Genomic DNA, 13,607 nt, shown 5'->3' with positions numbered 1-13,607 from the left:
AGCTCATCCCACCAGAGGTTTAAACAAATGGCCACTAAAAATATGAAAGGCCTTCTTTAAAGCCATTGTTGTGTTTGGCCATAAACAGAAACATGGCGGATGCTGTGGAAGACGATCTGCTCCCTGGGTTGATATAAAAGGCTCATTTTAAGGTAACTAAAGTTCTTATTTCAAGGTAATTATACATTAATGTAAACATAATCATGATCACTTTTTTACTAATGCTCTCCATTGTGCTGTCTCTCCATCCAGCTGTCCTATTTCAAATCAGATTTTGTGCTCAGGCTCAATTTCCTACATGATGTTCCTCTCCTGACACGTCCATCTCCTCCATACTACTATCTGTTTCACTATCTTGTATTATTCACTGGGAAGCTCTCTAAACCCACAGCCTGTTACTCACATTGCAGGATTCCACTGACAATATGAAAGTGAAGATGTTGATGGTGGCTGCAATATGTTCCAATCAGAAGACTTGAGAGGTGAGTGTGGTGTCAAGGTTTTATCATATTGCTGTTCTTTAGCACAACCAGTCTGTTTCCATCCTTTTGTAACACCTGAGTTAGTATTTCATTGTTGAAAAGTGTTTTTTACGAAAAATCAAGAATATGCTTCATGTTATAAATACATATAACATGGAAAACTGATCATTTTGACAGGTAGCATTCATGTATACAAATATCTTAACAGGCCATAGAATAAGAAAAAGGCAGATAGACTTACTGATCTGATATGGCTGTAAAGGTTATCAATTGTAATGTTATTTCTCCCAAATTATTATGTATAATGTTTCTCTTGTAACAGATACTTTAGGTTAACATTACTAGGTTTTAGTTCTCTGAGGTTTCTGCTTCCACCTCATTACAATCAGACACCCGGTCTTATACCCAGCATGGTCTGAGTGATAGGAAATAACTAACTTTTACCAATAAAAACTCAGGACAATACTATAAATACACAGCAATCCTTTCATGAGTCATCCCACTTTTTCTGCCATGCAGCTGAATTCTCATTAGCTACCTCTTTACCGTAAACCTTCCTGCCACTCAAGTGGCTCTTAAGGGTTTGGAGCCTGAGTTTTTCTCCTGCATGTTAATAAATCATTACGGCCTTATTGTCCACCTTGCTAACTAAGAAATGAGGTTGCATTGTTGCAAACTCATAAAAGAGGCTGAGTCTCATTTGTTCAAGCTGACGTGATAGATGAGCTCTCTATGGATTTTGCAGTAAAAACCTTTAAGATATTATAAATGGATGCTGTGTTTCTTATCCAATTTGCCAATTCATTGGTTTCAAAATTTGCAAGATTGAATGTGCAAATTAGAGAGTCCATAGATTCAATTAGTATTCTTTGTACAATTAGTATTATATGTGAGTAGAAGAGACTGACTTTTGGTTGGAGACCTACAAAGTCTGCTGCAAAACCTGAGAAACTAAGGGTGGGTTTTGCTCCACGTCCTCAGACCCCTTTCTTTCTGTGTGGATTTTAAGTCGTGGATTATTGCTGAAATCATATCTGAGTGACTGGACTGCTATTTTTCAGTATCAGCTCAACTTAAACTTTTACCAATAGGATGAGAAAGTGTGTATTCTTACATTAATGTTGGGGTTCAGGATAAAAAAAAAAACCCCTACTCTCTGACGGATGGTTTTCTATCTATTTGTACTGGATTGAAATAACCCAGTATTGTATCAATACTATATAGACCTCAGACTGGGTGAATTTTGTATCAGTGATGAGAGGTCTGAGACTTCAGCAGTCCATGATGCTGATAATGAGGTTGATCAAGAAAATACCTGAATGAGATCAGGTCAGTGTCAGAATGAACGTGGCAGGCTCACACCAGAGTTTTATTTAGGCTTATTCTCTCATACCTTTTGTGTTTGGACCACAAGGTGACCCTGGTGAAAAGTGATCAAACAAAACAAACATTAATGTATTGTTTACTTTGTCACGCAGAATGTCTTTACACATACAGACTGTAGCTGTGCATATTCTGTCGTTTGATGAACATTGCTCTATATCAGTCAAACTTTTTCATGGGTGCACCTCAAAAGTAAACTGTACTAAACTCTTTCTGTATGTAGATGAAGAGATCACTTTCGGCAAACTGCAGGAACTTGGAAGAAAAATGAGTCTGAACACTGTAAAATAAAACAATGTGAAATTAAATAAGGACAAGTGCTGAGCACAGAGAAAGTCTGCATGCTACAGTAAAGGGGTTGAAATACAGCTGGCGCTCACTTTCATAAAGTTATCCCATTACTGTCGACAGGCTTCTGGGTCAATGGGCACATTTGAAATGACATTAAATAAAGTGCTGGCTCCTGTGTGCTGCGCAGTACCCTTATGGGAAAGTATATGCACAGTGTGTATTTTTGGACTGTCCCTTTGTGTGTGTGTGTGTGTGTGTGAGTGTTTATAAAGATGTTCCATTTCATGGCTGATTACTGATTTTGCAAAACTTCAACAATTCATTTCAAAACTTGTAAGAGGGGAAAATGTAAGAGGTGAGAGGAGATGGAGAAGGGAAGAAATGGCAGCATTCGTCACAGAAGTAAAAGGAGTAAAAGATAAGCAGAAACAGAAAAACAGGAGAATGAAAAGTGGCTAAATCAACATAAACAGTGTTCAAAAGAGAGATGGATTAATACTGATCTAAACTCTTCCCCTAGAAGAAAATGTATTAACTGTAATACCAAATATATCAATGCATGGACTGAATATAGAGAGTGGAGAAATATGATGAAGATCCAAAGTCACAAGGAAGGAGAAACAGTGACAGGAAGACAGCCGGAGGATTTGTGATGTTGTGAATCATCACGTTTTCTTTTTCTATCAGGGCAAGTCTGCTGCAGACAACATAACCAGAGGCTGAGCTGAAACCTCTCATTAAGAATGCCTTGATGAGAGTAAAGCAGCTGATTCAGAGAGCGATAAAATAGGGGAGTTTCATAACCCTTGTATAATCCAAACAAAACTCTTGTACCACTCCTTCAGACTATTTTTTATTTGGTAAATACTTATGTGTGCTTGTCTTTAGTCATCCACCTACTAAAGTCAAAAATGTTTTATCTCTCCTTTCTATGGCCAGGAGCGATCTGTTAGCCATGGCAATCAATGCATGCATTCTGGGGTCTTTAGGGCAGATTTTTGTTAAGGTTAATAGTTGTTGCTGGCAGCGTTGCGATTACGGGGCAGCGCATAGCGCTGATGTAGTTGGGTACATTTCACTGAAACTTATACAGCAAGCAGTCACAGAGAAGCAAAGAAACATCAGGGGCTAGTAGTCACTGATAACTGTATCAAAGGGAACTTGAGGGACTGTCATGTCTGTCTCTGTCAACCACCCTGTCACCCTGAAGTCATGTTTTTCGATATCACTATTTTGAAACATGCACACTCCTTTATTTACCACTTACCAAAAGGCCTTTGACATCATATGCCATCAAAGGGGGTAATACAACACTGAAATATGTCTAAAATGCAAGACTGTAATGAACAAATCAGCAATACCAATGTAACTAGCTAGATAGCTAGTTAGCTACTGAGATGTCAGAAAACTAGTAATGATTGTGACATGCCGTTAGAAATATTAAAGTGATAGTTACAAAGACTCAAAAGATTCTGTTTAAAAACAATATTATTTTATTTTGTATTTGATAGGTATTGTTATATACATGGCATAATTTGTGCTTTTTTATTATCAAGAATAAAACCATACGGAACACATCAGAAAAATTAAACTTTAAACCAGGATTGAATTGTTCTTTTTTTTCAGCTGGATATACTGAGAGTTCTACAAAACCAGGAGAGAAGGGGAGGAAAAAGACAGGAAACTAAATAGATAGATAGGTAGATTGATAAATACATAGATTTTTCCAGAGACACTTGCAGATGGTCCACTGAGGGTAGTGTGAACGTTCAGACTGTGATGTGCTTTTACCAACAGCAGCAAAGGCACCTGTGTATCACTTTGTTTTAAAAAAGAAAGTACGCCTCAGGGCCTTTATCCAGTTGAGTCCATACACATACAACCAAAATCCATTCATCATTTTCCGCCAGGGGGATTTCTGCCACACAAATTTGCTGTTTTCCTATTATTTCCAGCCATGGCAGAGGTTGGGCGCTAGGTTAGCCAGGTGGAGGCCCTTCACACTGATCCCCCCATCTGAGACTGATTGAATACATAAAAGATAACCCCCCAAATAATATTCTGGACTCTTTACTTTTCTGATTTAGGTTCTATGACCTTTGAAAGGGGGCATAGTGTGAAGTCGGGGGGACATTTTTTCCTGATATTTCACTTTAGGATGGCCAAAGAAGATTAAAGAGTGAAGGAATAACAAATAGGATGTCAAGACAACAACAGCTTTTGGTGAGTGATGGGTATGAGTGTTGAGCAGGCTGAGTAATGAATGAAATTAAAAGTACTGCAGCAAAGACGGAAGAATAAGGAGAGTGAGAGCAAACAGCAGAATCTTCTCTCAATGACACACATGACCGAGAAAAGCAAGAAGTGCACAAAGGTCACACAAAAAGAGTGAAAAAGAATAGTGATGGACAAGGAACACAAGATAACATGTATAATACTCCATAAATATGACCACATTTGGTCTGGCCATCGTCTGAATGTGGCCTCTGCCTGGTTGAAGGTTTGGCTCCGTGCCAAAATATGTTCAATCTGCAACAGCACCCACCTGAGCCCTCACTTATCCAAAAGACTTCACTTTCTGTCCTCTTCTTTTTCTTATTTCACTTTTTTCCTGTCTTTGACAAAACAAAGGATCATATGCCGAGAAAGAATGAATCCTAAAAAAAAAGAAAAAAAGGTGGACACCAAAAGATGTGAGAACAGATAGTGAGAGATGCTGCATCTGGTGCAGCTGTATCGGTTAGAAAGAGAGATTTAAAAAAAAGAAAACAAAAGAAAACAAAAAAAACAGTCCAGTGGAAGAAAGCAGACAAAACAATATTTTCTGTTTTTGAAACCAGACTGGTGGAAAGAGTGGATAGGCAGAATAACGTTGCCGTTACCAGTCTGGTGTAAGGAGATGCGCACACAGACCAAAATAACTGAAGGGTAGAGAAAAGATAAAGCTGCAAAATATAGACAGATACAGATTTTCAGAGATGTTGAAAGGAAAAACAACAATATACTAAGAGATAACAAGCAAAACATTTGATCTGAACTAAAATAAAATAAATGCAGACGTAGAAAATAAATTGTGGAAAAAGCTTGTGAATGCAAGGTGTTAGCACAATTATTTGCATTAGTTATCCTATGAAAAGTGGGGTCAGAGAGCATTTTCACTAACAGGTGTAGATTAATGTGGGTCACATGTCAACGTTTGGGTTGAGAGACTAAAGGGGGAGGAGGGGGAAGGCCTTTCTGGTATAGATTGGTCCGTTAGCTAGCCTAAGCTTCCCATTAGACTAAACCATTGTCTGATTTTACTTGCTAGCGACCCAAAGGGCAAAACCAGGGTGCACACTGATGTCTGTTAGCCAACTGACAGGTTAACCAGGAGTTCTTGTCTGTCTCCTTGCTGGCGAGCCTGCAGTCCATCACCGCATCTGTTTATCCTAACAAAAGCAGAAGTGCATCTTCCAGGACATTACGCTCATACAGTGAATACACAACCCACTTTTTATTGTAAATGCGTTTGCTGTTCTCAGGACATCCCAAAATTAAATCCTTGTGACTTTCAGAAACCATCATGGCAGCAATTCAACAATGGCAAAGACAGCCAACGAGAGCCTCAGAGTGAGACTGTCCTTCGATGTTCATGAGCGGCCATAGCGTCGCACCCACCAGCTAACTTTGTCAGGTTTTTGCTTCCCACCGAGTCATTCATCCTTTTGACTAGCATTGGCTACTGACCAATCCATATTAATTTGGTTGGTGAGCTGGCAATACCTTTTCACCAAGCTCCTGTCCATATTGAGTCTGTCCTTTAGCTGGCATTAGCTTCACACCAAGCCACAGTCCATGTTGATTTGGTCCGTTAGCAAGCACTAGCTTCCTGCCAGGCTGTAATCCATATGATACGATTGGTTAACAGACAAGAACTTCGTGCCATGCTACAATCCATGTTGATTTGGTCTGTTAGCTGGCATTAGCTTTCCACAGAGCCATAATCGAAGTTGATTCAGTATGTTGGCTAGCATTAGCTTCAAACTCTAGTAGTCCATATGTCCTGGGTGTCTGTCAATCTCCCACTTTCAGCTCCAGAGACAAAAGTTACTGGTGGTTTGGCAGGTAGAGCCTTTCTCAGCCGGGGAAAGGTAGAGTTTGCCGTTAGCGCAGGCACAAAGCTCGTACACAGTCTGTTTGGTGTAGGTGGTGCCTGCTGGTGCACCCTCCAGGGGGTCCACAGCACTGCCAAAGGGAATGTTACCCAGCCTGATGGTGTTGGCGTCTAGAAAGATCTGTGAACATAAAAGAGAGATGATTTAGAAAACTTTGATTTGAGATCAATGGATGGAGAACAGAAGAGAGAACAAATAAGAGGAAAGGCAAGAACAAAGATAATAAAACAATACAATTTGACAGAAGACATGAAATTGGATACACAGCGAGTGGATGCTAAAGCTGTAGGGGACTGAGCTCATATGGATTGTCTTGGCGCCTAAAATAACAGAAAAACAAAAGGGGAGAAAGTTGTGTCTCGGAAAAATTAGAAGAAACTGGGGTTGTGGATACAAAGAAAAAGAGAGCACACTGCCGTAGGGGATGAATATACACTCTGTGGTCGTCTGGGGTTGTCATCAAGAAAGATCTACAGAGACAATGAGGGAATTTCTATTTAGAACGGCTCTCCTTTGATGAAGAGGCAGAGTGGGAGTGAACAAGGCAGAGGGCAAGATAGGTGAGGAGAGAAGCAAGGGAGTCAGTGGGAGAGAAGTGAGGGGAAGACGAAGAGGCAGGGAATGACAGACACAAGGGAAAGCAGACAGAAGAAGATTCACCGCAAACAAGACTTACTTTTACACCACCTAATTCAATGCAATATCATATTTATTATCATGTTCTCAAGCAACTGAAAAATCTGCCAACCAACTGAACTCACTCAACAAAGCTCTTACAAAGATTTTGGATAATTTCCTAGAAACAAGAGGCTATATTTAAGAAGAAGGCGAAAAGAAGACCTCATCCTCGAGCTACAATCAAGCAGCTCATTAAGATAAAATGAGTACAAAGATAGAAATAACCCTATTTATAAGACTTTATCTGCACATACAAGTCAAGTTATCGCTTCGGTAATTTTGCAGTGTTCTGACTTCAATGTATGAGTGTACTTTTCACTGACTCGATGTCAGAATATTGGAGAAAACCTTCTTACATGATTTCTGAAGCAACCTTTACGGCACTTAAACAGAGTCAGAATCAGTTTGGGTGGAAGGAGGGCCAAAGAGTTTGCTTTTTTATGGCCAATATATTTAATAGATCATCTGCCCAGTCAAGTTTATCACAAAAGCACCTGCAATGGACAAACAAAAAAAACAAATGTCATCCACTGAAGAAGATACAAAAAGCTACACTCATTACCTTTATAAGACAACAAGACATATTGGAGGGTGCAAGGCTGGATAAACAATGAGTGTGCAAAGTGAGAAACTTGATAGACCACAGGCCTACAGTGTATCAGTGGTTGTAGAACTTATTGCAAATAAGTGTGAGGACTGATGCCCAATGTCAACCTAGGACATTAATGTGGTGAGAGTTACCTGATCTGTGTCAAATAATGTTCTTAAAACATTTATAATTTCATTTAATACTGTTCTTAACAGTTTCTGTTCTTAATTTGCGTTTACATTACCACCAAATTAAGATAACTTGATAAGTTGCAAACCTGGGGCTGGAGAGTATTCCGTTATGGTGACAGCGGTCAATGCTGGGTTAAATATAACTGTGTGTATTGTACTTGATAGGCAAACAAAGGCAACTTGTCAAAAAGGTAATTATATTCATTAAAATGGCAAGTTGGGTTATTGCAGTCATGGGAAGATGGAAAGCATTTAGACAAGAGCAAATATGAGAGAAGCTGAAGCAGAAACAGTAGTGAACTACTATTTAATGAAAATCATTGACAATGAGGGAGTGTCCTGTAAAACATGGACAACTAAATTAAAGAGAGAGATGAGGAAAGATATGGACAGAAACCCTCTGAGACGGAAGTGATTTTCTTGTTCTTCAAAGACAGGCAACTTCTGTTTTCCTCTCACTCCCAATCCTCTCTCCTCCTTACCCTATATTGCTAACCCCCCCAATCCCTCCTGACACTAACAGTACTTCTCCATGCATTCCTTCAGTCCACCCATCTCATCTTCAGACTGATACAAGCTCAGTATCAAGTGAGAATCATTACACAATCTTGCTTTCTATTGACTGCTCCGCCTGCTTATTTATTTACTCCTCAGTCCTCAGTGTTCAAGAAAGCATTGCTCTCTTACTCTTCCTCTCTCCTCTCACACATACACTCACACACCCCAAGGCCAGATGATAATCTCAGCAGACATCTGGATCCCCATTATTCATGCTCTTCATTTTAGAAACGAGGAGAGGATGTGAAAAAGTGTGTGGAAAATAGCTATGAGTGCAAAAGACTGAGGAGAAAAAGAGGGAGTCAGATGAAAGGATAAGAGAAGGACGACAGAGAGAAAATGTCAAATCAGAAGTGGTTGGAGGAGATGTAAAGAGAGGGAGATAAGAAGAACGGAAGAAAAAAAGGAGAAGAGAGGAATGAGGGATTTATATACCCCAACAGCGAGGAACCAATTAGTATAACTAATGATATCACATTGGCTGACGGGGCACATCTCCATCTGTATAAACAATATCTACACACACACACACACACACACACACACACACCCACACACACACACACACTTTCTCTCTCTCTTTCTGCATGATGGAGCAGAGCAGAGGTGTGCTCATGTTACCTTTAAATATATGTGCAGTTAAAAGAAGTCCACCTTATAGCCATTAACCTGGAGGCAGAGAGGCAGGTAACCAGAGCAGTGAGAATTGACTGAGGTATCCTTAAAGATGGTGTCATCCCTAATAGCTCAGAGGTTTAGACACAGTGAGACACTCAAACTCTACAGCTGTCCTGTAGTATTATTTTCAATTCTCATATCAAGAGGTTCTTGACAGTTTTAAATATATTAGTGACCAGAGATTATGCCAAGCAATTAATTGGCTGATTGATGGAAATTCACTGATATAGTTTTGATGGTTTTGATGATTTTCATTTTTATTACATATACTGACCAGAGGGGATTAACGTCACCAGTGTTGAAATCACTGATTCTCTCCTCAGGAAATTGTTTGGATCCCAGTTTTTTATATTCTCTTGTTTCCTGTTTTATTTTGAAATCATGCCCTCATGTGTCGGGTCTTGCTCTGAGTTTATCCTTCCAGTGTTTTTCCAATCCTTTTACTCCGGCAACTATCACCTTATGTCTTAATTGATAATTTTGGTGAATATAACAGTATTTTCAACTACTGGACTGACAAAATATTATGGTGTACACTACTAGCGTTGATTTATGTAGTTTTTCTAGAATTTCAATAAAGAGATGTTACGTGACAAGTCAGCACAACCAAGAGTCAGTTTAGTCAGCCACACTTTAGAATATGACAAAGTTGAACAATACTAGAATGTTCCTTTAAGCAAATTATAATATATTCGTCTGCCATACCCTTCAAATTAATGATTTCTTCCAGACAAAAAAAAAAGAGATAATCCTTCAGTCCCTATAGGAATATTAGAACGATTATGGAGCTGCTCACTGATAAGTATAAATCCCACACAGCTCTTGTAAGTATAAATATAAAACAGCCTGTGCGTTATGTTCATAACTGTCCAGTTCCTACAGAAGACTCAGACACAAGAAGGTTTAGTTGAGGTTCTTCTGTTATCAAAAAATAAATAGATTAAATTATCCAAATAAAAACAACAACAACAAACAAGAGCATGGTGAGCCTCCTTGAAACTACTTGGCATGGCTATCTCATTAGCCCACCGTGCACATTGCTTTTTTAATAAGGCAGACAGAAGTAATATTGACAACAAGACACTTACAGAGGTGCTAAAAAAGGAATATGTCTCACTTCTCACCCCCATGTGCTGGCCGAAGGAAAATACCACACTACAACTCTAAATGTCAAGGTATGCCCTTAACAGGTCCCTGGTGCACACCTGTCATCTTCCCTTTGGCTCCCCAATAAAAGCTGCCAGGGCTCAGTTACAGCCTTACAGAGGAAGGACTCAGTCACGGTTGGCAACATATCCCCAATCTAATTCCAACAGCCGGCTTGCCATAGCAACGGAAAACCTAAAATGAACTTGGGCATGGCAATGGGATGGGAACATGAGGCGAGGTGAGAGCATGTTTATGTGAGGCAATGCCAATGAAATTACAGGTTTCTCTTCCACAACGCTGCAAACATCACTGCAGAGGGAGGAGGGGAGAGAATAACAATGGCGGCGGAGAGTTGGGATGGAGACAAACATGGAGGGAGGGAGAGGATGCTGATTATGAGATTAAAAAGAGCAGCAGGAGGAGATGGTGATTTAGAAGGAGGTATGGAGTGAGTAGGAGATTGATAGAAAGGAGCTGAGCGATGACAGGAAGGCGGATGAAAAGCGATAGAAATGGATGGAAGCTCGGCAGCAGGCAGGGTGAAGTAAGGGAAAGTAGAGGAGAGGTGGATGGACTGAGGGAAGGGAAATAGAGGAAAGGGAGTAGAAGTCATTTGTTGTAGCTTAAGGTCGGATTAGTGCTGACATTCATCCCAAATTAAAGTGTCTGTGAGTATTAGGTCGGCCTGTTGTTATCGGCATGTGAGGGTCTCCACACTTGTGAGTATGTTTTCAAGAGTGACTCTGTGTGAAATGACATGCGACTTGTGAATATATCATTGTTTGAGAGGAAGTGCATTTGTGAAGAAGTGAATTGTATCTACACTTACCCAGCAGCACGCCTGCATTGCATCTGTGTGTGTGTGTGTGTGTATGGATGTGTGTGTATGATTCCCCTGTGACATGTCTTCTCCTCACTGTGTTAGGTATATTTGTGTTAGGTTTATTCATGTTACGTTTAGTAAAGCTCACTGACTTCCTTCCCAACTCTGATATATCATGTGGTGTTTTCTGTGGGAAGGCAGGCGACAAAAGATGTTTGCTTATATTTTAAAAATCAGTTTCCATCTTTCCTCATATTGTAACTTGTAGCACTATCAAACAGCATTGTTAGCTAGGAAGTGGTTTAATGCTAATTTAGCTGCCATCTCAAGGTTAGTAAAGGGTCATCAAATATGTAGTTTTACCTTGAAATATGGCCCGATGGATTTTCACTAGCCATAATCTTTCCATTTGCTGATTAATGAGGAAGCAATTTTCTATGTTTACATCACTGCTTCCCACCCCGAGCCTGACATCACAGAAAAATGACAGCTGTGTGAATAAGATCTGTTGTATCTGTTATGATGTGATACGATATACTTTATTGACCACATAGGGAAATTGGTCTTTGACCCAAATGCTGTGCACATAAATGCCTCCAAGTTACAGTAAAATAAACTACAGAAAACAAACCAGCACCAGCTGTGTCAGTCAAAACGATAAATTGCACATCACAAATACTGCACCCACCCCCTGGTAAAACACATTGCATATAGCATATGTGGCACACAACCCCATCACACCATTAAACCATTGCACAAGCCCATCAGCCTCAAGCAGCTTTGTTTAAAAGTTTGATAGAGGTAGGCACAAATGAATTTTTAAAACAACTGAGTTTACAGTCAGGGACTGTATCTTCTGCAACTGGACAAGAGCTCATATTCTGTGTTCCTTCTTCCTGACAATATAATTATTGCAAACTCAAAAATGATTGTTCTGAATGAATTGATGAAATGAGTCCCAAAAGACTTGGATGTGTTCATATTGTTTTGACCAATCCCTGCATACATATGATGAGGATATCTGTGTGTCTGCCTGTGTCATATATGTCTGTCTCTGTGTGTCAATAATACATTTGTATAAACATTGTACAGTTCTGGGTGGGTGGCTGGGTGTGTGCATACAGTATGAGGGTATGTGTGTCCAGGCCCATCCCTACCTCACATCAATTTAGCAAGCACGTGGCTCAAGGTGATGGGAAACATGCGGGGAGGGGCAATTATGGAGGGTCAAAACATTTTTCATGGATGATTTCCTTTGGCACAGCTGAGGAACAGGCGAAAACGAGATGTGAGAGAGGAGGGGAAGGAAGATGGCGATGAAAGGACAACCTTTTCCTGGGATGAAAGGAGGAGGGAGGTGGAGGAAAAAAGACAGCAGAGGAGATAAGAGGGTTAAAGTGACTTTGGGGGGAGATCAAGAGGAAGAACAAGTGTTGTGGAGTGTGTTGAGAAGTAGTTTAGCAGGGGAAAGGAGTGGATGAATGTGTTTAGGAGGAGCCCGGGAGGAGGAGGGAGTGTAGTCTGGGAGGACATGAGAGGAAGAGAGGTGAGCATGAAGGATAAAGGGGGAGCAGAAATGCAGGTGGAAAAGTAAAAATGGTGCAGTTTAATTTTCAGCATTTTCACTGCAACATTAGTATGGGGATCAACATTTTTGGCCATATTCTATTAGTTAAAAAATGATCCAGCAGACACTTTAGCTGTAGCCTTAACATCGATTTACCACTACACTAGATAATAAATGACAATCACACATGCTGCACATGAGTACCAGCTACTGCCAAGGGGAAGGAGGTTTAGAGAACCATGCGTCTGCAACTGACTTATATTTGGTAATCGACTATTTTACAGTTGTAGAGCTTCATTGTACTATAGATTAAGAGCAGTTTAAAATATGTGTATTTTTCTTCTCTGTTTCTTTTTATTTACTTGTTTTTATTAGATTATGTTTTACCCGATCATTTACATATGTGGACTGTTTAATTGCCAAGAAGCAACCTCGGCTGAAAAATAAAGCCATTGCAGAAATACCAGAAACAAGTTCCTCTGATTTCCACTTGAGAAAGGCTCCAGGTAATCACCATGGGCGTTTTTCCACCAACCATTTTGGTCATGCCGAGTCAAACCAAGCCACGCTGAATTTGCCCAGTTTTACTGAGCCACGCCTGCTGTGGACCTGCTCCGAAGTAGGGCCAAGCTGCACCTGTCCCAACTCCAAGCGGGCTGCGGTGACATCTTGCGACTGCGGCCAACCAGTTACAACAACCCATCTCCCCCTCAAACAAATGTGTGTTGCAAATCGATACTCAATCATGTCTGTGTAGGAAATCTGAAAGAAAGATGTTTTTAAAGGTCTGTGCATTCAGCTCTCAGTGCTTTCGTACCCTTTGACTGAATCTCTTTAGTTTCTCTCGTGCTGTTTGTACTTTCACACATCTGCTGTGTTTTATTGTTTCATCTTGTTTCGCTTTCAGCTGTTGGTGGAAACAATGCATTTACTGTAAGGTTTTTATTGTGAAGAGTTGTGGTGGAAATGCAATTCCCTGCCTTGCTGCGCCATCGCGCTGAATCAAACTGAGTACGGCCAAGACAGTAAGTTAGGTTGAATGAGGTAGCTACTACCAAAGT

General features: G+C 40.2%; 1 protein-coding gene across 5 annotated transcripts in view; it reads right to left on the bottom strand.

Moving 5' to 3' along the window:
* Positions 1–3,626: 3,626 nt before the first annotated feature.
* LOC115581576 (zeta-sarcoglycan) overlaps positions 3,627–13,607 on the bottom strand; it is a 377,326-nt gene continuing 367,345 nt past the window's right edge. For all 5 annotated transcript variants that reach the window (XM_030416802.1, XM_030416820.1, XM_030416785.1 and 2 more), the window contains one exon: positions 3,627–6,433. In XM_030416802.1, the coding sequence (XP_030272662.1) occupies positions 6,227–6,433 (207 nt within the window). In that variant the 3' untranslated portion in view covers positions 3,627–6,226. The remainder of the gene's footprint in view (positions 6,434–13,607) is intronic.

This window comes from Sparus aurata, chromosome 1 (assembly GCF_900880675.1).
Source record: "Sparus aurata chromosome 1, fSpaAur1.1, whole genome shotgun sequence".
NCBI classification, from domain to species: domain Eukaryota; kingdom Metazoa; phylum Chordata; class Actinopteri; order Spariformes; family Sparidae; genus Sparus; species Sparus aurata.
This window is presented reverse-complemented; position numbering and strand designations above follow the sequence as displayed.